A 25,569-nucleotide genomic window follows, 5' to 3' on the forward strand; every position below is an offset into this window, starting at 1 on the left:
TTGCATGACGCCCACCTCTTAGGTTTACCAATGTATTGAGATGCAAAGTAGTATTCCATCGCATGAGTATGTCACCACTTCCCCACCAGATTTAAACGATTTCCGTATTTGAAGATTTTAAATATTTCACCATCATTGATGCTAATTTGCCACCTTCTTGAGATTCTCTGTTCTACTTTTCCCTGTTCAACGTGGATGAACTCACGTTGTTCCACATTGAACTCCATTTATCATCGCTTCACTTGCTGATTATGTGTGTATGCTGATGTGTAGTTCTATATCTTAAGCAGGATTTCACTTGCCTTCATTTTGTATTTTTTGAATCAGATCAATGTAAAGGACAAGTACAGTAAATCCACAGTATGCGATATCAATCTGCAAACTAATACATATTATTGTAATTTTTATTATTCAAGTTTCTGTTTGCACAATAGTATTATTTCAAACCACAGATTTTGGGAAAACTAAGGCAAATAAATCGTCATTAATTTTGCAGGACCAGATTATTCAGTTGCTGGAACAATTTTAAGCTTTATCACCGTTTTAATGCTCTAATAAAAATAAACTAACAATTACAGATGACATTCAAATTTCCAGAAATGTAAGCAAATATAGCAGCAGGATTTAACTTGTGGCTTTGCATTCAACAGTAGTCTATACTTCAACCTAGAAGAAGGCATTAGAGTTTTAAAGGTTGCTGATCTCATAATTCTGAATGGAAGAAATGAGATGGTCGCATTTAAGGTAAAAAAAAGCAGACCGGACATTAGGACTGGGTTAGGGTTTGTGTTGGTGTTATGCTAGAGAGGGTCGTGAAGTTTAAGGGTAACTTCATAACATTCCAGAATTGGAAATTGAAGTCAGATTTATTTCGATCAGTGGAAACATGCGTACTCTGTAACTGGCCAGGAACTGAATCTATAAAGAGCGGGTAACTCTTGTTTCAATAAAATGCCACCAATTAAATTGCGCCCTCTGTGAATTTTTTTGTATTCATTAAGGGACTTAGCCAATTTACTTTAAACATTCTTCACTGTCAGAGGCTGACTAATGGTCATAGCATTATAGGTTCATCACTGATACCAAACCGAATGATTTCTATCCTGACATCTTACTCTGCTCCTGGAATTACATGTAAACTATGCGCCTGTCCGGGGTGGTCTACGCGACTTTAGGAACAGTAGTGTCTCGTATTCAGTCCCTTTACAGACTGTTGCTGATATGTGATGCTCCAGATAAATCATTAGCTCGCAATCTCCAGTAAGGGGACACATGTACGTTTAGCATTTTAATGGGACATGCCGGTATGTATCACCAACATTTGCGAGATCCGGGAAAGTGAAGAGAAAAGCGAAGGAACAGCACACGATATTTTTCCAATGAAAATGTTAGTAATGCTCGTTCATTCACCTGAATGGTGAGAAGTGAAAAGTAGATGGTTATCTGTCTTCCGATCCTGAATCGGAAACTAGTCTTCGTCGTCTGAAACTTTTTTGGTCACTTTGTAAATGCAACTGCTCCCGCTGGTATGAATGAGCTGGCTGTGAAATTGCACCGGTAAGAGGTCCTCGTGGAATTCAGCCGATCCCTCCCGATACTTCACATCCGAACACAGATAAATTACGGTCTTGTCTTTGCAGAAATACAGCAATGTCTGTATAAGATTCGGAAATTGCGATGGGCTGTACACGATGTCCGAACCCAGAATGATATCAAAGTCGGTTGGGAAACTGTTCTGGTCGCTACCCCAAGCCAGGGCGCGGATTTTCGAACGGTGCCGAGAGCTGACTGGAATGTTAGCCAGTATGTTATATTCGATTTGTTTCAAAACGTACGGTCTATCCGTCATGGTGACATCTCCACCTGGCAAAAATAAAACGTCTTTTTAATCCCCCGGGTCCCCTCAGCATGAGTTGATGCATATGCATTATTAATTTCCTCAAAACAGAACGCACACACATTACTCCACCACCATCTACCCCACTCACTGGCCTCACATTCCGAAGACTCAATAGTTACTTGGATTAGCTTAATATCTTCCCTCGCAACTCGATGATATTTAATGGGGCTGAACTTTCTTTTTTTAAGACGGAATGCGCAATAGAAACGAATGCTGACAGGAGCGCGCCCCTCCCCTCCCATCCCCCCCCCCCCTCCTCCTCTCCATCCCCTTCCACCCTCTTCTCCATCCCCCTCCTCCTCTCCACCCCCTTCCCCCTCTCCAGGTTCTGAATCATCCACTGCCCATCCAGTCGGGTCTGCGGTTCTTGCGAAGTGATGGAAGAGTAGAATTCTGTCAAGTAACAATTATCTGGGCAAGTTGTTGTTGTGTGATATTGAGTTAGGCATCAATGGAATAGCACATGGAGTAGGGAGCACATGCCCTTAACAGGATATGTGAATGGAGGCATTGTGAGCGGGAGAACTATTGTAGTAAAGGTTTCCAAACATATATAGCAGATAAAATTTAATATCAGGAAAATCGAGGTGAGGCTATATACAATGGCGCTAGAATTCTAAAAGAGGTACTGGAGCTGAGGGATCTGGACTAGATGCCTCAGCTCTAGTACAGGTTGAGAAATTGTTTGATAAGACAGACAACATCCTGATCTCTATAAAACGAAGCATGGTCTACAAACTCCAGGAAGTTATGGCGTATCTTTCTGAAACAATGGCCCAGCCTCCGTCGAAGCATTGTGTCCAATTCGGGAGGACACAATCTTAGAAAGACGTGAAGGTGTCAGTGAAGGTGCAAACAAGGGTTTACCAGTATGCCCCCAAGAACGAGTGACTTCACTCACATGGATAAATGAGGGAAGGCGGAGCTGCTCTCTTCAGAGAGCAGATTCGATAAACTGATGAAGTGTCGTGAGAGGAAATACAGAGAGCTTGCTTCCATCAATAGAAGAGGAAATGAAGGGGAGTAGGATCAGCAAGGCTGCTCATATAAATAGGAGGCATAGCCACTATTGGCCGAATGATTTTTTTTTAAGATTCCGTGCAATGTGGAAACAGGCCATTCGGCCCAAAAGTCCACACGCCACACGAACCCTCCGAAGATCAACCCCCGGACTAATGCACATAACACTATGGACAATTTAGCATGGCCAATCCACCTAACCTGCACATCTTTAGATTGTGGGAGGAAACCGGAGCATTCCGAGGAAACCCACGCAGACACGGGGCAATGTGCAAACTCCACACAGACAGTCGCCCGAGACTAGAACCGAACCCATGTCCCTAGCGCTGTGCCCTTATGCTTTGCGCTTTGAACATTCTATAGTTCTGTGACTGCACCATATGGAGAACTATAGTATTTTAATTAGAGCTAGACCAGTGCTGTCAGCACAATACTGGGAAAAATTATAACTATGTTCTGGGCTGGTTTTTGGAACTGTGGAAATTCTATATCACGCTGAGCCACGTTATGCAGCGATAGGCCTAAGTGGGAACATCATCACATGTTGGCTGTGACTTTTGACCCCGAGGAACTTCGAAGGAGAGAGCACTTAGCTCTGACTCGGTCCTCGAATGATCAGGCAGGTCACTCAGCCACGAGACAGCCAAAGGGGCAAATGCCTTTACCCCTTATCACAGGTCATCAGCAGTGTAAAGTTAATGATCAGCAGAGAAGTGCCCTGCACCTCCAACCCAGTACCACGTTCAAAAGCAGGTGTCCCTTTCAAATCCCTGGAGGCTATATTGAAATGGCATTTTCATTAACGAGGACAAAGTTGGTTTGAGAACCAAGCGACAAAAGACAAAGTCCTCAGTCCAGCAGAGATTGTGAGAAGCGGACATAGTTTTGCAGTTTGTTCATGACACGTTGTCCTGATAGTTATATTTAGTGTTTGTTGCATGTGGTTGTTTTCACATTAACAGCATTCGGATTTTCCTTTACGATGTTGACAATAAGGCAAGTGCACAAACGCCTCAGATAATGCACAGAGAAACCACAGTTACAGTCATTACGGGTCGTGTTCTTGTTGGTGAAGCTACATGAATTTCGTCGATTTGAAGGTTCGTGACCAACAACTGTCGGGGTTGCTCAGAGAAACTGAGGATTGCAGATGCTGGAGATCAGCGTCGAAATGTGTGGCGCTGGAAAAGCGCAGCCGATCAGGCAGCATCCGAGGAGCAGGAGAGTAAAGATAAAGAGCTTATGCTCGAAGCGTCGACTCTCCTGCTCCTCGGATGCTGCCTGACCGACCGTGCCATTCCAGCGCCACACTTTTCGACTGCTGTCTGATTGCCCTTTCCTACTAAAATCGAGGCTTGTGAGCTTGGCAGTTGACTTTGGCGAGAAGGTCACTGCAGGGACCAGATCTCGTAAAAGCCTCTGATTGGGCGCTATCCACTCTGTGGCGTTACGAAGAGTTACTGCTGGATTCACTTACCCAATAACACCGTCAATATGCCCACAATTCCAGTGCCAGAGCCCAGTTCAAGCACCTTCTTGCCGGTAAAATCAATCTTCTCAGACTCAAAATAGCGACAAAGGACAATCCCCAGGGGAAAAAAGAAGACACCCACACTCTGATCAAGATATTTATTTGTAAAGGGCACAAGTTTAAGGATAATTCTGAAAAATGGGCAGGTTTGTTAAGGTTCACTCAAGCACCCTGTAATGGAGAGATTAGAGAAACCCTTTGAACAAACTCCAGACTCTTGGCTTCAGTTAGGAGAGGACAGGGAATTTAATAAGTAGTAGGTTTTTCAAGGCCCACTAACCTCTGCGTCCCCTTGCAAACAAGTAGCTGGGTAAGCATTGTGGATACCTAGGGGTAGACATCAGAGGTTTTTTCTTCCTAAAAGTTAGAGTACAATTTTACTGCATTGCAAGTCTGAGGCGATGACTGTAGACTTTGTGCAGAGAAAAATGCCTTATGACCTGAATCACACTTAATGGAACGTGTTGAGTTAAAGGTGTCACTGAACAAGAAGGCGTTACTTGCGGCAGAGGTGCGTGTTCATTGCGCTATTTCCTTTTAATGGGCCTTAAACGTCCCTGTTATTTCAATGGGTCTAAATCTGGAACTTTGCTCCCTAACAGCACTGTGCATGCAAGGTTTGTGAAGGTTTGTGTGTGTTCCTACACCCCAAGGACTGCAGTAATTCAATAAGATGATTCACCACCACCTTCTCCCGGCCAGTTAGAAATGGAGAATAAATGTTTGTCCAGCTGGTGACGTCCATTTCCCACGTATAAATATAAATACTGTCTGATAAATACTGTCAGCACCTATTCTGAGTCAGAATGCCATAGGTTCAGTGTATTACATGCTTTCTAAATTACAGCAGTGATCAATGTCTAACAAAACATCACTTTAACAAGGCTCCAGTGTTGCACCACATATGCGGTGGGGCTGGTATGAAAAGGAAGCCAGTCCAGGGTTTGGAGGCTGGCGCAATTACAACGCATAAAAAGCATCCGGATGGGTAGATGAATAGGGAGAGTTTCGAGGGATATGGGCCAAAAGCTGGCAAATGGGGTTAGATTAGGTTTAAGATCACACAACACCAGGTTATAGCCCAACAGGTTTATTCGGAAGCACGAGCTTTCGGAGCGCTGCTCCTTCATCCTCCGATGAAGCTCCGAAAGCTTTTGCTTCCGAATAAACTTGTTGGACCAAAACCTGGTGTTGTGTGATTTTTAAACTTATTCCACCCAGTCCAACACCGGCATCTCCAAATCAGGATTAGATTAAGTTAGGATATCTGGTCGGAGTTGGACCGAAGAGTCGGTTTCTGTGTTGTAGATGACTCAATCAGCTTCTGATCTGCCCCAGTGTAGCCAAATTGACAAAGGCGTCGCAGTGAGGGTCGGGGTTCATTTATAATTCCGAAGATAACTTTTTGTAACAGTCCACCAGACTTACAGGTCCCCAGACATAAGCAGATACGCCCAAGGAAGCTCCTTTAAACATCGTGATCTTTAGAGGGTGACCGCTGAATTCATAGTCCTTCTCCTCCAACTCCAAGAGGGGATAGTTATCCTCAACGCTGGTCATCCTCTGTCCTGTCAAAAGGGTTTCTCGCCGATCGCCAAACAGACGTCGCCCAGTCCGAGACACAGCCCTATCAGTCTCGCCTCCACGGATCCACTCCAAGTTGTTGTTGCTTTCTTTACCTAGAAGTAACAACAGAATTTACTGAAAACTCTAGTGGAGAAAAGAAAAGCAACACCATTGCAGCTGAGTTTTACATCTCTGCATATAACAGGAGGACCCACATTAGAACACAGAGGATTATCTTCGGTTTGAAATGGATGCAACAGGGGAGTAGGGGTATTTACTAAATGAGGAAATGGGATTGGAATAATCAGGTGGTCGGACAGAGACTCCGTGGGCCGAAGAGCTTTTTGTTTCTGTACTGTGGATTTCTTTGTACAGACATGAACCCTAGATTGCTCGAAGATTCTATGAACAACGCAGTTTAACCGGAGACAAATTTTACTGATACAGCAGCAAAAAACATTTTAAATCGAAAAGAACATTAGAATGCTGGACATTCTCCAGCAGTGAGCTTCGCAAGTCAGGTAGCGATGTATCATTTGCAAGTCCGGGAGCTGGAAGCATGTTCGCTTGTTTGACCGAGTGGACGAGAAAGGAACACCCCTGTTCCGTTTGGCCCGTAAGTCGTGCTGCGCAGGAGCTTGCTTTATGAATCTGGCCTTCCTCCGGTCAGGAGCTAGAATGCACTCTGGAGCGTGGGAAGCAGGGTTGATTCCCTCCCTCCCACCCACCTCCTAAAGATAATGGATCCACGTCTGAAAAAAAAATAAAACATTGAGGCGGTAAGAGTGAATTGTTCTCGCAGAGGGATGGCACAGACAGGGCGGACATCATCGCAACCATTTGTGCTACTCAAAGAACACAGAAAGTTACAGCACAGAAACAGGCCCTTCCGCCTTCCAAGCCTGCGCCCATCTAGATCCTCTATCTAAACCTGTCGCCTATTTCCCAAGGATCTGTATCCCTTTGTTCCCTGCCCATTCAGGTTGCTGTACATCCTAAGTGACGCTGTCGCTCCCCTGGCAACGCGTTCCAGGCACCCACCAGCCTCTGCGTGAAGAACTTTCCAAGTACGTCTCCCCTAAAGCTTTCCCTCTCACTTTGAACTCGTGATCTCTAATAATTGAGTCCCCCACTCTGGGAAAACGTTACTTTGTACATCGTTTTAAAAAAAGGTTAGATTCCCTATAGTAGGGTAACAGGCCCTTCGACCCAACAGGTCCACACCGACCCTCCAAAGAGGAACCCACCCAGACCCATTCCCCTACCCTGCATTTACCCCTGACTAATCACTACGGGCAATTTAGCATAGCCAATTCACCTGATCTACACAACTTTTGGATTGTGGGAGGAAACCGGAGCACCCAGAGGAAACCCACGCAGACACAGGGAGAATGTGCAAACTCCACACCGAGGCGAGAATCGCCTGGCGCTGTGAGGCAGCAGTGCTGTATAGTTTGCTTTTGTATTGGGCCTTCGAAAATGCATCACTTCGCATTTGTCCGGATTAAACTCCATCTACCATTTCTCTGCCCAACTCCAATCTATCTATATTCTGCTGTATTCTCACAGTCAGCATGGACAGGTTGGACGGGAGGGTCTGTTTCCATGCTGTACATCTCTATGATTCTGACTATCTGCTACTCCACCAACCTTAGTGTCATCTGCAAAGTTACTAATGAGGCAACGTACACCTTCCTCCAAATCATTTATGGAAAAGCGCAGCAGGTCAGGCAGTATCCAAGGAGCAGAAGAATCGACGTTTCGGGCATTAGCCCTTCTTCAGGCCCTTCTCCTGCTCCTTGGATGCTGCCTGACCTGCTGCGCTTTTCCAGCAACACATTTTCAGCTCTGATCTCCAGCATCTGCAATCCTCACTTTCTCCTCCAAATCATTTATGTATGTCACAAACAGCAGTGGTCCCAACACTGATCCCTGTGCAACACCAATGATCACTAGTTTCCATTTTGAGAAGCTCCCTTCCACTAGTCTGTCTCCTGTCGCCCAACCAGTTCTCTATCCATCCAGCTAGAACACCCTGGACCCCATGCGACTTTCCATCAGCCTACCATGGGGAATCTTATCAAACACCTTACTAAACATCATGCATGTGACATCTACATCCCTTCCCTCCTCAATCAACCTTGTCACCTCCTTCAAAGAATTCTATTAGGTTTGTAAGACACGACCTTCCCTGTACAATACCATGCTGCCTGTCACCGATAAGCCCATTTTCTTCCATTTACTCATCTCCTCTTAGCTCCTTGATTTTGAAGGGGTCAGGAAGTACAATAAGAATTGCTTTAAAAAACAACGTCCTGGGTTTTCTTTTAAAAAGATGAGTCATCAGTCTCCGACATAATTTACGTTTCACGGCCCGGATTTGACAGCCACCCCCTCTAAAAGTGGATGTGGGCGGGTTGAAGGCGACGGTCTCTTTTTTGCTTAAATGTTAACTTCTCATTTGACTCAGATGCACCATTTTGAGATAGAGTGGGGAGTTTAAAACTGCTCTCTTAGTTTCTTAAGGAACTGCATTAGTTGTTGTCATTGTCATTTTATTCTGAATTCAAATGTCCTTAAGAGATTGGCGATATCTTGTTATAGAGTCATAGAGACATACAAATGGAAAGGCATCCTTCCATCCAACTCGTCCATGCCGACCACATATCCCAAATAAATCTAGTCCCATTTGCTAGCATTTGGCCCATAACTCTTCCTATTTATATACATATTTGGATGTGTTTTAAATGCTGTAATTCTGCCAGCCTCTAACACTTCCTCTGGCAGTTCATTCCACACACGCACCACCCTCTGCATGAAAAGGCTGCCCCTTAAATCCCTTTTACATCTTTCCCCTCTCACCTTAAACCTATCCCGTGCGGTTTTGGACACCCCTCATTTGGCTACTAATCCTACCCATGACCTTCATGATTTTATAAACTGTTACCCTTTTCAGCCTCTGGCGCTCCAGGGGAAACAGCCCCAGCCTATTCACCCTCCCCCTGTAGCTCAAACCGTCCAATCCTGGCGACATCCTTGTAAATCTTTTCTGAACAATTTCACGTTTCGCAACATTTTTGCTAAAGCAGGGAGACCAGAATTAAACGCAATATTCCAACAGTGGCCTCATCGATGCCCTGTCCCACCGCAAAATGATGTCCTTTTTGCAGAGTCAGGTATCTATGAATGCGTCCTCCACCTATAACGGGGAAGTTATAAACACAGGCACAATCCCTGTAAAATGTTGCCTCAGAATCGACAGAGGCAGTGTCAAATGGTCGAACTATATAGGTGGAAAATATAAGGCTCAATAGCTTAAAGACAGGAAGTGACGGATGATTGAGCCATGATCCCAACCAAAGGATCAGGCACTGGATTGAATTCAAAATGTAGAAGAAATCCATCAGTTCCAGTTGGGTAATCGAGGTTCAGTCCTGGAGTTTGCACATACCCCTGCATTTACCCCTGAGTAATGCACCTTCCACCATGGGCAATTTAGCACGGCCAATTCACCTGACCTGTACATCTTTGGACTGTGGGAGGAAACCGGAGCACCCGGAGGAAACCCACGCAGCCACGGGGAGAATGTGCAAATTCCAGTCCTGGAATAATTGATCTCACTATACTCAGTAATTTGTATTCGTTTAAACCCACGCGTTTTCAAAGATTCTTGTGGTGCTGTGGTGGTGTCCGTGAGTCTTGGCTAGGAGTCCTCCCCTGCTCCAGAGGTGTGCAATAATGTCTTTGAACAGGTTGGGCGGGAAACAGAAAGTGCGCACGTTTCCGTCATAAGCCCCGTCCTGATACAGAGGCTAAACTTTCAATACAATCCTAACAAGTTCCTCAATCCGTGACTAGAAAGTGGTGAATTCCACTCTCTCCTGTACCTTAAAATCTCTGTTTTCTTTCTTCATAAATCAGAGTTCGTTAACAATAGATCAGTTATTCTACGTATCTACTTGCATTGAAGACTGTTCTCACAGACGATAATAACAGCTATTATTTCCAATAAGAACATGACCATTATTTTTCTATTTTTAAATCGATATCGCTCAATGATTCTGATAAATATATTGCATTCTGTGTTAGTTTAAATAGTAATTTAGAAATGCTTTTGATAGTTAATAAGTATTTTTTTAAACCATTTCCAATGCTCTTTACAATATGAAGATTGTCCGTTATCAATCCTGCCATTAAAGCACAAATTATTTCTTTGTACTGTTAACCATTGAGGCTCAGGGCTCTCTAGGCTTCCACCTCAGCATGAAAGGATGAGTTTGTTCAGCACGGGAGACATGGCAGTGCCTGAGGTGGAGAGAGGAGCCGATTATACGGAATGAAATAACAAAAAGAAAGGAATAGAACTCACTTCAAGCCGCTGTTCGGTCGGGGACCTGTTGTTCCAGCCCACGCGTCTCAGGCACTGAACGGAAGTGCACTGTTGCACTAAACCTGCGCTCCAGTTTTAAGCTGTCAAAATCTCGCCAGAAATAATGGCGATCAGGTTATTATCACACGATGACAACTGTTGACCAATGGGGGGGAGAAGGCGCGAACCGGAATCGCCGACAGAATAATTTAACTTTATTTTGGAGGACGGGGGTTGGAGCAATTTAAAATCACTCACTGGCGGAGCGGTCAGGTCCTTCCCGCAGCTGAACTGAGCTAATTCGCGCCCTGCTTTTCCGTCTACCCCGTTTGGAGATACCTCGAGCTCGTCCTGCCTAGTTATGAGGGTCATTGGTCAACTGACATTCCATACATCTGTAAGAACCTCAAAATATTTCTTTTGCAGTCACTGCCCCCAAAACTTCACCTAGACTCGTCTTTAAACCATTGTTGTTGTCATCACCCCTCCAGTTGCACAAAGGAATAATTTGCAAACACATATAAATAAACTTTAGATATGCTTTAAAATTATTTTAAGTGTACATGTTGTACGGGCCTTGCTGATATTTTGGGAAGGTGATTTAGAGTTCCTGTGCCTTTTAGCACTGAGCTGATTTGAGGCGTGTTTGAAAATGATGTACCGTTTAAATGGGAGATGGATTGCCCTGTGTGGCTCTGCACTCTTCATCGCTGGCACAGGACATCTGATGCAGCGGATTATGCATTCCACATGGTGCGATACCCTGGCATTGGTTTTGAATAAAGGTGGGGTGATCCCTTATCTGTGGACCCAGTTGAAGAAATAGTTTTGCCTTGTATATAGATGTCCTAAGATCCAATTTAACCTCTGTTCATTTCAGATCACATGATATACAACTGTCTCAAGTCTGGTTATTATTTCGACAGCCTCTTGAAATCAATCATGTTGCTGGTTCCTGTAAGTCGTTTCAACATATTGAGTCCCTACTGATATACAACAGCAATTGTACATCCCTGGGTGCGTACAATCGATGTTTTTCCTTCAAAAACGTATTGTATTCTTAACGCCTAATGTTAAGTACATTAAGTTGAATTACCATTGAAATTTGACGTCAGCAAACTCCATTAGACTCCAGTTCAATTTCTTTTGCGACACGTGCTTGCAATACTTAAAATAACAATTACAAAAATCCAGTTCTGAAGAAGGGTCACTGGACCCCAAAGCGTTACTCTGCTTTCTCTCCACGGATGCTGCCAGATCTGCTAGGTTTGTCCAGCAATTTCTGTTTTTGTTACTTACATGTTGGGTTTACAATGATATTTACACGTCTTGTCTTCGCCCTGAGGTACACAACTCCACACTGATGTTTTATCTCAAAGCATGTTTGTTCATAAAATTTTACTAAGGTACATTACAAAGCAGTTCACATTTAGATTAGGTTCCCTACAGTATGGAAACAGTATGGTCGGTGTGGACTTGTTCCCTTCAGCCCAACAAGTCCACACCGACCATCTGAAGAGTAGCTCACCCAGACCCTTTCCCCTACCCTATATTTACCCCTAACTAATGCACCTACCACTGTTGGCAACTTAACATGGTCAATTCATCTGGTCTGCACATCTTTGGACTGTGGGAGGAAACCAGAGTACCTGGAGGAAACCCAAACAAACACAGGGAGAATGTGCAAACTCCACACAGACAGTTGCCCTAAGCTGGAACTGAACCCAGGTCCCTGGTGTTGTGAGGCAGCAGTGCTAACCACTGAGCCACCGTGCAACATTAGATTCAGCGTGATATAGTTTGGGGAGGTAACGGTGCCATGATAATGTCACTGGGCTAGTAAAGGCTGGGTTAATAGAGTCATAGAGATGTACAGCACAGAAACAGACCCTTCGGTCCAACTCGTCCATGCCGACCAGATATCCTAACCCAATCTGGCCCCATTTGCCAGCATTTGGCCCATATCCCTCTATACCCTTCCAATGGCTCCACTCCCTTGGCTCACAAGCCTCATTCCTGATGAAAGGCCTTTGCCCGAAGGGTCGATTCTCCTGCTCCTCCAATGCTGCCTGACCTGCTGTGCTTTTCCAGCACCACACCCTGGAACACTGATCTCCAGCATCTGCAGTCCTCACTTTCTCCTTCCTATTCATATACCCATCCAGATGCCTTTTAAATGTTGCAATTGTACCAGCTTCCACCACTTCCTCTGGCAGCTCAAACCATACACGCAACATCCTCTGAGCGAAAAAGTTGCCCCTTAGGTCCCTTTTAAATCTTTCCCCTCTCACCCTAAACCTCTGCCTTCTGGTCCTGGACTCCCCCACCCCAGGGAAAAGACTTTGTCTATTTATCCCATGAGGCAGCTGGTAAAATTTAAATTGAATTACTAAATCCAGAATTGAAAACAAGTGTTTATAATAATGATCGCTGATTGTCATAAAAACCTATTTAGTTCACCGACGTCTTGTATTGAAGGAAATCTGTTGTGCTTATCCAGTCCTGCCTAACTGTAAATTCAGATCCACAGAAATGTGGTTGACTTTAGCTGCCTTCTGAGATGGCCACGAAAGCCATTCACTTCAAGGGCAAATAAAGTTGGACAACAAATGTTGGCTTTGCTGGTGACACCCACAGCACAATTTCTTTTAATGCAGTTGTTGGCAGTCTGAGCTGTCACTACTCTCAGGATTACATGTTATATAGACAATGTACATATCATGTCAAAGGTTGTCTGAGGCATACAATCAAGGAGGTTTGCACGAATTGCAGACTTCTGCGTTACCCATTGAGCCTCTGAAGTGGCTGCCCAAATTTGCAACCAAATTGCCCAAATTTCCTGGAACTTCATTTCAGTGGAAGGCTCTCTACCGCCAGTTATTTGACACACAGCATGCCCTATTCCGAGGTGATTGTTCTCTGGCATCAGTTGTTGCCTGGTGTTTCCTGGGCATAGCGGGGAGCGTACATAATCATGCATTACAGAGCTTCACAGGATGAACATCAACAGAACCCATTCCCAGACCTCCTCTCCCAAAGGCACAGTCCAGAAGGAGCTGGAAGACATTTGTTTCCTCCACTTCAGTGGCTCTGCAATGTAACCTGGACTCTTTGGTGCCAATGTTCCTTTAAAGGAGCGGAGGGGGTGAAAAATCACTTGCTAAAGGAAGATGTGCACTTTCTTAGGCTCCTCTACTGCCCAAGTTCATCAATTCTGATCAGGTTTGTTTATTTTATCAGCTCACTCTTGTCTTTATGAGTCAGTAGTTTTGATAAACAAAAAAATTTCTAATTATCCTTTGGAGTAATTTTTCATGCAGTCCTCACTGGACCTCACTATGCTTGTAATACATTCTTTGAAACTCTCTTTCTTACTTTCCCTCTTTCTCTGGGCTGGGCCGAACTGTTCACATTCTTTGAACACAGCCAGTGAGCATGTAATGTTCAGAGAATGCTGGGTGGGGCTCAACACGAAAAGTGGCATTTACACCATATGAGAATATGAGAATATGCTTCATTTGTGATCTTAACTATGTGTTGCACACAAACACTCATGGATTCACCATACTTTAAACTACAATACATCAAAGCAACTCTTAGACCAATCCTTTCTGTGTGAACAAATGCTTTGTACATGAAATAAGAGGGCATTGTGTTTGTACTTTACTATACTATCTCCTATATCTCTATACATCCCAAAACTGCCCAATTTCTAGTAATGTTTTATTTTTTGACATGTAATTCAATTGTAGGATAGGAACTGAACAGCAATATTCCCAAATGCAACAATGAAGTCAGTCCTATGTGAAGTAGATTGACTGCCACTCTGAGGAGAACTGCCCTGCTTCCAGGAGTATCAATTGAATTTTAACACCCACTTGCAAGGCGAGAATGCTTGGGAAACAGCAGGGAAGATGCTTGTGTTTAACATCTCATTGCAAGAATGCTTAGACTTGCCTCATGCTGTGCACAAATTCCTGGAGTGGAAATTGAACACGGCCCTCTGATTTAAAAGGGTGAGAGTATTATCATTGACCTACGCAGATTCTCTAAGCTCCAGTTTGAACAACAAGCTTGGACCAAGGAACTGCAGAACTGTGTAATGGGTATCGCCATTGTGTCTGAAAGCAATCAGAATAATATATACCGCAGAAAATGGAGCCTTGGAATTGTCACCCCAAAACCATCCATCCTAAACAGACACACACACCCAGGATTTTTATGTACCTGAATCTAGAATTCTAAAGCAGATGACTGAGCCAAGAGGGACAAAATACATCATCTTTCACATTGACTTAAGACCCGTGCTACTTCTAATTGAGGAGTATACTCAGTTTCTCCATCAAATGACTATCTTAGCTGGGATAGTGATGATAAAGTCCAGTTCTATATTGACAGCAGGTCTTCCCTTATTGTCGGGTAGTAGGATTATCTTGAGAGTGAGGCCAAAGCAACAGCATTTTTTTTGACACTGAGATCTCTTAAGTGCTGGTCCATTCAGTAAATGTACAATGTTTCAGCACTCAGCGTTCTGTGCTCTAAAGTTACACAGGGCGTGTGTGCAATTTGTTCTTGGTCAATGAAGTTCTTACTATTAATTTGAAACTTTACCTCCTACAGCCAGCATCTACAGTCCTCACTTTTGCCTCCCCATAGCAAAGGTCAACCCATTTGTTCTATGTGACAGCACAGCACGGTCATGAACGGTGGTCGTCATGTCCATGACCATATTTTGAAATGACAATATGTGTGTCCTGGAGTAATTGGAAGTAAACAGCCCCTCAGTGGTGTTTGGTCTGAGATTTGTTGAATATTGGGTGAAGTCAGGGAAAATTCACTGCATGAGACAGACCTGAATGGGCACTGCCTGCTGCTGTGTCCCGGAAAATGGATAACTTTGAGATCTCAATGTTCTTTGTAAAAGGGGAGTGAGATAAGCTATTAACTTACATCTCCTAACACTTAATTCTAATGCGAGAAAAGTATTTGACAATATGATCAGAACAACAGCAACCAATCAACATATTTGTGCCACACAAATGCCAAGCAATGACCATCTCCATTAAGAGACAATCTAACCATCATCCCTTGGCATTCAGTGTATTACCACCACTGAATTTCCCACTATCAACATCCTGGGGTTATCATTGACCAGAAACTTAATTGGACTTGCCATATAAACATACACTAGTGGCTACAAGGTAGCTCAGAGGCTATAAATACTGCAATGATTACTGCACCTCCTGACTCCTCATAGCCTGTCTACCATACACAAGGTACAATTCAGGAGTGTGATAAAATACTCTCCACCTGCCTGAAAGAGTGCAGTTCCAACAACACTAAAGAAGCTTGAAACCATCCAGGATAAAGCAGCCCACTTGATTTGCATTACATTCGCAAGCATCCAATCCCTCCACAACTGATACTCAGTAGTAGCTGTGTGTGCTATATACAAGATGTACTGTAGAAATTCATCAAAGATCCTCAGACTACACTCTCCAACCCATGACCACTTCAATCTAGAAGGACAAAGGTAGCACTTACATGGGAGCACCACCACCTTCAAGTTCCCCTCCAAAGCCATTCACTACCCTAACTTGGAAATATATCATTGTTCCTATACTGTTGCTGGGTCAAAATTTTGGAATTCCCTCTGTAATGGCATTGTAGGTCAACCCACAGCAATTCACTGCAGCAGTTCAAAAAGGTAGCTCACTACCACGGGCAACTAGGGGCAGACAATAAATACTGGCCAGCCAGCAATGCCCACATCCCACAAATAAATAAAAAAAATTCTGAACTTCTAATCACCGCAACTTAGGGAGAATGTCAAGGATATTGGGGGAGCCTGGGTGATGTTTAGGGAAATTTGTTGGAATTACACTTGGAATGGTTGTGTGGAGACACTAGTGAAATGGGACTACTCCCAGATCAGAGGAGGTTAAGCTGTGGTGGAAATAGGGGATTAAAACTATAAAGGGTTTTCACAGAGTTAATTCAGATTTTCAGTGATTGGGGGGTTGGGGTTTGAGATTAATAGCCAAAAAGTCAAAGTTTTAAAGTAAGTGGGGAGAGAAGGAGGAGAGAAATGAGGCACATTTGCTGCAATTTGGAATGTGCTGCCTAATGGTGTGCTGACAATAGATTCAATAGGAACTTTTAAAGGAACCTAGACATATCCCTGGAAAGAACACTATTGTGGGGTGACAAGGAGAGAGCAGGAGAGTGGGACTCATTGTAAAACAACTCAAAGACCTGACAGAGGCAATAATGAGCCGAATGGTCTTATTTACAGCTCCATAATTCTTCTATTTTTCAATGGCAGGGCTAGTAATTATAGGGGGAAAAAATAATTAATTAATTTATTTGGACTTTGGAAGGCCTTTGACTGTCTCTCATAGCAAATCAATGGAATAATTGTCTCAATGATTAGATCACAATGTGTTAAAACACAAACAATGATAAACAAACAGCAGTAGGCCATTCGCCCCCTTGAGCCTGCTCCACCATTAAATAAGATCATGGGTTATTTGCTGGTAACCTCAAAACTGCACTCCTGCCTGGCCCAGATTACTCTCCACTTCTTTGCTTAACAAGAATCCATCCACTTCTATCTCAAAATATTCAGAGACATTATTTCTTTCCCCTGTTCAGGGAGGAAGTTCCAAAGACTCTGCCTAATTTCAGTGTTAAATGGGCAATCCCTGGCAGTGACCTCTAATTACAGATTGTCCCACAAGAGGACACATCCTATTCATATCTGTCTTGTGTGGACCCCTCAGGATCTTCTATGTTTCAATTAAATTACTTTCTATGCTTCTAAACCTCAATGGTACAAGGGAAGCCTGTCCAATATTTCCTTACATGAAACTCACTTATTCCAGGGTTTAGTCTATTTAACCTTCACTGAATTGTTTACATCCTTCCTTAAATTAGGTGACCAATACTGTATGCAATACTGCAGAGAACAGTGGCTCAGTGATTAGCACTGCTACCTCACAGTGCCAGGGACCTGGGTTCAATTCCATCTCAGGCAACCCTCTGTGGGTTTCTCCCTGTATCTGCATGGGTTTCCTCTGGGCGTTCCACTCTCCTCCTACAGTCTAAAGATATGCAGGTTATGTGGATTGGCCATCCTAAATTGCCTATAGTGCCCAGGGATGTGCAAGCAAGGTGGGTTAGCCATGGGAAATGTGTGACCACAGAGATGAGGGGTGGTGAATCTGGACGGGATGCCCGTCAGAGTGTTGTTGTGGACTTGATGCACTGAATGGCCTACTTCCATACTGAAGGGATTCTATGTACAGTGGTTGCACCAGAGCTTTGAAGCATCCCTACTTTCGTATTCAATTCTCTTGTGGCAACTTATAATATTCCATTAGCTTTCCTGAATACTTGCTGTACTTATATATTAATCTTTTGGGATTCATGAACTAGGACACCCAAATCTAACTGCAACTCAGCACTCTTCAATCTCATGCTATTTAGATAAAATACTTGCTTTTATTTTTACTGCCAAATGGAAAATTTCACATTTTCTCACATTATACTCAATTTGCCTCATCTTTGCCCACATATTTGATCTTTCCTTAGTTTTTTATAGGGTCCTTATATCCTCTTCACAACTCAATTACTAAATTTCTTTGTGTCCAATGTATCGTGTTTAGCTGTCAAGCCATAAGATCATAAGAAATAGGAACAGGAATAGGCAGTTTGGCTTCTTGAAACTGCTCCACCCTTCAATAGGATCATGGCGAATCCAACTTTCCTCTTATCTACTTGTCTGTTCTTTGCCAGTAACCATTGATTTCCCTACCTATCAAGAATCTATCTATCTCAGCCTTAAGTTATCAAATGACTTTGACCCTTCTGTTGCAAAGAGTTTCAAAGGCCCGGCCATCACAAGTAGTTGTGAGCGGCACGGTGGCACAGGTTAGGTGAATTGGCCATGCTAAATTGCCTGTAGGGGAATGGGTCTGGGTGGGTTGCTCTTTGGAGGGCCAGTGTGGTCTTGTTGGGCTGAAGGGCCTGTTTCCACACTGTAAGTAATCTAAAGCACATCTCTCTAAAATCCTTTGAAAGAAGGATTTCCTCCTTACTTAAATGGCCCCCCTTAATTTTGCGACTATATTCTCTGGTCCTAGATACTCCCATGAGGAGAAACATCCTCTCAGCATTTACCCTGAGAAGTTCCTTAAGAATCCCACACATTTCAATGAGATCTTCTCACATTCTGTTAAATTCCAGTGAATAGAGTTTCATTGGTAACTAGTTATGAAAGGCATATTACATGCTACCCTATTGAAACAGCAGTAGTACATCATCTTTTATAAATGATTTAATTAATAATTATTTCTTAATAATTGCAGTTAATACCATCTTGGGAGCAGTGGTATAAGTTGAATTTTAATGCATATGTATTCAAACAGGTTTACAGAAACTCTATCAGTGAGTTGAGAAATGGTAGCTACAATTAAATACATGCTTATGTGAGGTTGTGAGATTGAGATTTGACAACTGAAGATTGATGTAGATCATGAACCAAAGGACAGGCATTGATATGGCAGAACAGATGCTGGGAGTTCAGTGGGTAGATCACGAGAAGTAGGTACGGTATAATCTTACCTTATGATTGGATGGCGAGAAGGAAGGCAGCCTGGTACCCACAGGAATATAGTCCCCCACACCCCTGGGTCTGTGTCCCAGCAATTGCACTTTTGGGATCCTCCGGTTGTGCCTAGTTGAGGCCTTGAAGCCTGCAAGAGAACCCTGTGCAAACATTCAAATCAGCAATTATTATATCAGACATGACAAAAGTTCATTGACCTGAACATTATCTCTGTTTGTCTCTCCACAGATGCTGGTGAACCTATTGCATATTCCCAATGTTTCCCCATTTTGTTTAAGTATTTCAGATTTGCAATTCACAATATTTGTTTTGCATCAGCTGTAAACAGATTAGTTCATTTCATTTCACAGTTGAAAGAAGGAATGATTGCAATGTTAAAGAATGTAGGAGCTGGAAGCTTCGGTTCTCATTTCAAAAGCAGATACTACCTGTTTTGTGTTACTGAACATGAGTAACTTTGCCTCTTCCCAGCCTTGTCACACTCTGTGATCGAGCAGAATGCATTTCCAAAACTGCCCCACTCAGGCCTTCCAAATGTAGGAACTGCCAATGGGACACCCAACTCAAACAGTGGCATGAATATCAAATGCACAAGTAGAAATGGATTTCCACTAATTGCCTGCCAAGAGTACAACAACCAGTTATGAGCAACACTGAAAGAAAATGAAATCAATATTTTTATCTTGTTTTCAGATTTGCACTATTTGCAAAACTTTCATTTTCAATCAGTCTGGTAGAAAGTTGATAAAATTGCATCATTTCATACAGTCCCTTTTTTGACTAATAAAGAAAGGTCTTTGGTCTTGATATTCTTAGATTTTCAGAAGGCTCTTGATAAAATCCTGCCCACCTCCCCACAACTACCACACCACTATACAGGAGCTGGTTAGAAAGCAAAGCACATGGGATAGGACGTATTGTACTGGCACGGATTAAGGATTGGCTAACAAGATGAAAACTGTAAGTGGGAATAATTAGGTCATCTTGCATAGGCAGACTGTAATCAATGAGATGCCACAAGGGTCAGTACATATAAATTCATGTATCTTAATAATTTGTAGGTGGGGACTAAATATAGTATTTCCAAATTTGCAGATGTTACAAAATTAAATGTGAATATGTGTGGTGTAGCTTCAGCAAGTTTTGGGCAAGCTTAGTGACTGGGCAATGAACATGGCAAATTGTGCCAGTTCCACTACCTTTGGCATGAGAAACTGTTGTATAGGGATATTTCAAAATTGGTAATAGGTTGGATAATATGGATGTACAAAAGGGAACTTGTTGATACATCACCAAAGGCTAATATGCAAGTGCAAAGGTATTGGGAAGGCTAATGGAAGATTAGCATTTATGCAAGAAGATTTGAGTACAGGAATACTGAAGTCTTGTGTCAATTGTATAGATGTTTGGTTAGATGGCATTTGGAGCACTCAGCCCAGCTTTTGTACCCTTACTCTAGGAAAGATATTAAAGTCAGAGAGGGAGTGATACATAAAAAGTTCACCATACTTGGCCCCAGAAAGTGGAACTCGTCTTACAAAGACAAGTAGAGAAATTTGGCCCGGCATTCTCTAAAGTTTCTAAGAATGAGATGTGGTCTCATTGAAACTTACAAAATATGAAAAGGGATGGACATGATTGTTGGAGGTAAGAGGTGTCTATGGTTGGCAAATCTAGAACCAGAGGTGACTATTTAAAAATAAGAGCGATGCCATTTAGTACTGAGGTTTAACTAGACTCAACTAACATAGAATCACACAGTACAGAAGCGGGCCTTTGTTTTATCACAATTGTGCTGCCAAAAATATATTAAATCTACACTAATCCCACTTTCATATGCTTAGCCTTGAATATTATGACACTTCAAATATTGTGTATTTTTTAAAGATTGTGAAATTTCCTGCTTCAACTACTCTCCCCACAGTACATTCCAGACTCCCACATTCCACTAGGGGGAAGAAAACTTCCTCAAGTCCTCTCTAAACCTCCTACCTTTCACATCCTTGTTATTAAGCCTTCAACTAAGGGGAACAGCGGTTTTCAGTCCACATGCCCCATAATCTTATACACCTCTATCATGTCACCCCTCAACCTTCTCTTGTCCATAGAAAACAACCGGAGTTTTTCCAGGTTGTCTTCATAGCTAAGATGTTCCATCCCAGGCAACGTGCTTGTGAATCTCCTCTGCATACCCTCCAACTTCAATTTCAACCTAATGCATCAAAGCAAGTTCAAATTAATTTGGGTCCTTACCCATTTTACCTCCTAGCTGTCTTCATGCTCTAATGAAATCAATCGTATGTAAACTGAAGAGTGGGAAGAATGACCAGCTTAAGTAAACCTCATCAGTTCTTGCAAGGTGGCCTAGGTTAAAATTGATGCACCCTATTTGGAGTGAAATTCAACTTCAGTAACAAGAAAAATCGAGGAGGCCAATAACTCCCAGTTTCCTCCCCCACAGTAATTCATGCAGTGGCACGATGGCACAGTGGTTAGCACTACTGCCTCCCAGCGCCAGAGACCTGGGTTCGATTCCTGCCTCAGGCGACTCTCTGTGTGGAGTTTGCACGTTCTCCCTGTGTCTGCTTGGGTTTCCTTCCCACAATCCAAAAATGTGCAGGTTAGGTGATTTGGCCATGCTATATTGCCCCTAGTGTTAGGTGAAGAGGAGAGTGGGTGGGTTGTGGGTCGGTGTAGACTTGTTGGGCCGAAGGGCCTCTTTCCACACTGTAAGTAATCTAAACTATGTGCTGTCCAATAAATACAGGCTCAGGTAAAATCTAACATTTTTGAAATTCATTGTGCACATTCACACCAGAAAAAAGAAGGTTGAGAGGTCTTCAGCTTGCTCCTTTTTGATTCTAAATGGACAAGATAATTCTGAAGAACATTCACTTTGTCAAGAAGAGTGAATCAAAGGATATGGCTTGCCATAAAAATAGACCAGTGTCTTCTAAACTAAAGTGTAGATACAGTATTCTTGTATTAATTCAATTTTGGGAATAGAGTGTGCAAGTGTGCAAGATTCCAAGTCTTTGACCTGATCTTGTAGTCATTGTATTCATATGGCTAATCCAGTTAAGTCTGTAGTCAATGGTAATCCGGATGCTGTGGGAGATCCATGATCATAATGCCATTGAATGTCAAAAGGCATTGGTTAGATTTTCTGTTGTTCGAGACTGTCATTGCCTGGCATTTGTGTCATCCAAATGTTATTTACCATTGGTCAGTCCAACCCTTGATATTGTCCAGGTCTTTCTGGATTTGGCTACAGACTGCTTGAGTAACATAATTATTGCACGACTCCTCCTTATTGGTGACAATGCACTGCTTGGTAGGTAGATGGTAGGTAGAAAGGGCAGCAACTTGTTCAGTTTTATTCAATAATTTAAATAATGTTTCTGGTACTGTGCCTGAATGACACTGACACAGTTTCTTTCAGCAACTTTTGTTATGGTCATGGCATGAGAGGCTGGAGGTGATAGGAGTATATCCACACTGAGATCAAAGGTATTTTGTGAAGGGTGTACAGGGGCAATTGCACTTCAAGGTTTTGACTAATATGAGAGCTAAGGTCTCAGATATTTAGGATTTTATCAATGCCTGAAATGAAGGAACTGAGTTCAGAGTTTGCATATTACTCGTGATACAACCCTGTTTGGGAAATTTAAGGTTTTTGTGAAGATCTGTAACTTGGGTTGTGGATGAGGTAGTTAGGTTTTCAACTAAAAAGGCCATTAACAGACACATTGAGATAGACCCATTGTACAAACCGCTGCAGAGAAGACCTGGAATTGATACTCATCTCAACAGACCAGACCATGTAAAAGACCAAGCATGACAGAATAACAGCGCTTCACGAAGTTGCACTGATGATGTTACCCAGTATGGTAATGAAACATCTGCATGATAACCCAGCAGTTCAGTGAGCTAACCAACTATCTGTTTGGGAAAGTAAGCTGTGACAAGCATTCAAGGAGGCTGCAAAAGGATATGGATGGGCTAAGTGTGAAAGATGCTGGCAAATATTGCATAGTATAGGAGACAATGAGATTATCCATTTTGACAAGATGAATGGATGAGAAACTTTGCCGGTTCAGCCATTTAAATAGAATGGCCATGAGAGCAGATCATGGCTATAAATTCTACAGTGAGTAACTCATTTCCTGACTCCCAAGCCATCTACAATGGATAAGTAAGAAGTGTGAGAAAATACTCTCCGCTTGCCTGGATAAATGCGGGCCCAAAAAAACACTCAAAAAAGCTTGACATCATCCAAAGTAGCTTACTTGATTAGCACCCAATCCACCACCTTAAATATTCAGTCTCTCCGCCATGGATATGGCAGCAGTGTTCCATGTACAGGATGCAGAAACACACTAAACATCCTGCAATGGTGTCTTTGAAATCCACAGGCACACTGTGATGGTAATTATGAGCTTAATGCTTTGGAGTATTTTGGGAGCAATGCCTTTCACAAGTCTGTCATTGATACCATCAAACTGGGAGGGACAGACATAGGGAAGTAGATTACCTTCTCCTTCATTTTCTTTCTTTTAGATTGCATTGCAGCAAGTTCAGCTGCTTACAGATGCTGATTTTGTTTTTCTGAATGTGACAGAATTTAAAATTTGTTGGGTCTGAGTGAGCAGCACTGATTGGAAAGCAGCAGTCAGGGTGCAGCAGAGGTGCTACAGCTGGCTTTTGAGAGCACAACAAGCTGTGGGGGTCAACTTAAGGAAAGAGTCCAGCTAGAACAGGACTAGGTCAGGGGCTCCCGAGGCGGGGGTTGAGGGGTGGAATCTTGAGCATGAGGTTAAATAGAGGACTCGAGTCAGATATGGAGACAGAAGGAGTAACAGAAAGATGACTTCAGGCTGCTGAGTGTGTGCACTGTAACACTTAGTGTCTGCCAGAATAAAATGTGGGACACTTCTTTCCTCACAAGCCTGACTGTGGTGAGAATGGGCCCATGTGGTCAGATTTGAGAGACAAACCACGATGATAATAGCTTATTAAAAGAGGCACAAGGGGTGTCTGTGTGTGTGTATTGTGTGTGTTGTGTGTGTATGTGTGTCTGTGTGTGTGTATGTATGTGTGTGTTGTGTATGTATGTGTGTGTGTGTTGTGTATGTATGTGTGTGTGTGTATACATGCATGTTTGTGTATGGAAGTGAAAAAGAAATTCTTACTACTTATGTAGTCACACTGAAGTACCCCCAGGCCAGGCATCCATTCAACTGAGCCATCACTGACAATCTGGAGATATGTGATAGTATTAAATCCATGTCATCAAAACCAATTTCAGCGGCTGAGAGAATTAGAACAAAGAACAAAAAAAAATTACAGCCCAGGAACAGGCCCTTCGGTCCTTCAAGCCTGAGCCGATCCAAATGTACTGTCTAAACCTGTCAGTCAATTCCTAAGCATTTGTAACCCTCTGCTCCCCACCTACTCATGCATCTGTTCAGATGCATCTTAAATGAATCTACCGTGCCTGCCTCTACCACCACTGCTGGCAATATGTTCCAAACACCCACCACCCTCTGTGTGAAGTACTTGCCACGTGTATCCCCCTTCAACTTTCCACCTCTCACTGGTTATTGAATCCTTCACCCTGGGAAAAAGCTTGTCTCTATCCACCCTGTCTATACCCTCCATGATTTTGTAAACCTCAATCAGGTCCCCCCTCAATCTCCTTTCTTCTAGTGAAAATAAACTTAACCTACTCAACCTCTCTTCATAGCTAGCACCTTCTATACCAGGAAACATCCTCATAAACCTTCTCTCACCCTCTCCAAAGTGTCCACTTTTGGTAATGTGGCGACCAGAACTGTACACAGTATTCTAAATGCGGCTGAACCAATGTCTTGTACAATTTTAACATGACTTGCCAGCTCTTATACTCAATACCCCGTCCAATGAAGGCAAGCATACTATATGCCTTCTTGACCACTCTATCCACCTTCAGAGTACAATGGATCTGCACTCCCAGATCTCTGTGCCCATCAATGTTTGCCAAGGCTCTTCCATTCATTGTATAATTTGCTCTCGAATTAGGCTTGCCTAAATACATCACCTCACATTTGTCTGGATTGAAAGCCATCTGCCACTTTTCCGCCCAACTCTCCAGCCTATCTATATCCTCCTGTATTCTCTAACAGTCCCTTATGCTTTCTGCTACTCCACCAATCTTTGTGTCATCTGCAAACTTGCTGATCATACCAACAATGCCCTCTTCTAGATCACTTATGTATATTACAAACAACAACAATGGTCCTAATACTGACCCCTGTAGAACTGGTCACCTTTCTCCATTTCGAGAAACTCCCTTCAACTACTACTCTCTGTCTCCTGTTGCTCAACCAGTTCTTTATCCACCTAGCTAGAACACCCTGCACACCATGTGACTTCACTTTCTCCATTACTCTACAATGAGGAACCTTATCAAATGCCTTACTAAAGCTTATGTATAATTCTTGAGAAGTGCACCAATTTGTCAAACAATGCACACGTGAACTCACATTGATGTGCTATCAGAGAATTGATGGCTA

General features: G+C 42.9%; 1 protein-coding gene across 1 annotated transcript; it reads right to left on the reverse strand.

Annotated features, from left to right (window-relative positions):
• Nucleotides 1–1,468: 1,468 nt before the first annotated feature.
• Nucleotides 1,469–4,974, reverse strand: LOC122554022 (EEF1A lysine methyltransferase 3-like). The gene is made up of 3 exons (XM_043698509.1): nucleotides 4,952–4,974; nucleotides 4,398–4,582; nucleotides 1,469–1,863 (listed from the first exon to the last, which is right to left on the reverse strand). The coding sequence occupies exons 1-3, from the start codon at nucleotides 4,972–4,974 to the stop codon at nucleotides 1,469–1,471; spliced, it is 603 nt and encodes a 200-aa protein (XP_043554444.1).
• Nucleotides 4,975–25,569: the final 20,595 nt, after the last annotated feature.

Source organism: Chiloscyllium plagiosum, chromosome 10 (assembly GCF_004010195.1).
Source record: "Chiloscyllium plagiosum isolate BGI_BamShark_2017 chromosome 10, ASM401019v2, whole genome shotgun sequence".
Lineage (NCBI taxonomy): Eukaryota > Metazoa > Chordata > Chondrichthyes > Orectolobiformes > Hemiscylliidae > Chiloscyllium > Chiloscyllium plagiosum.

What these genes read in the sequence shown, in the direction of transcription:
- LOC122554022 (XM_043698509.1), bottom strand. Translation starts at nt 4,974, where the DNA reads ATGAACACGCACCTCTGCCGCAA. An exon ending in AACACGCACCTCTGCCGCAA is followed by an intron (nt 4,583 to 4,951) that starts GTAACGCCTTCT and finishes CCCATTTTTCAG; the next exon opens with AATTATCCTTAAACTTGTGC. An exon ending in CATATTGACGGTGTTATTGG is followed by an intron (nt 1,864 to 4,397) that starts GTAAGTGAATCC and finishes TATTTTTGCCAG; the next exon opens with GTGGAGATGTCACCATGACG.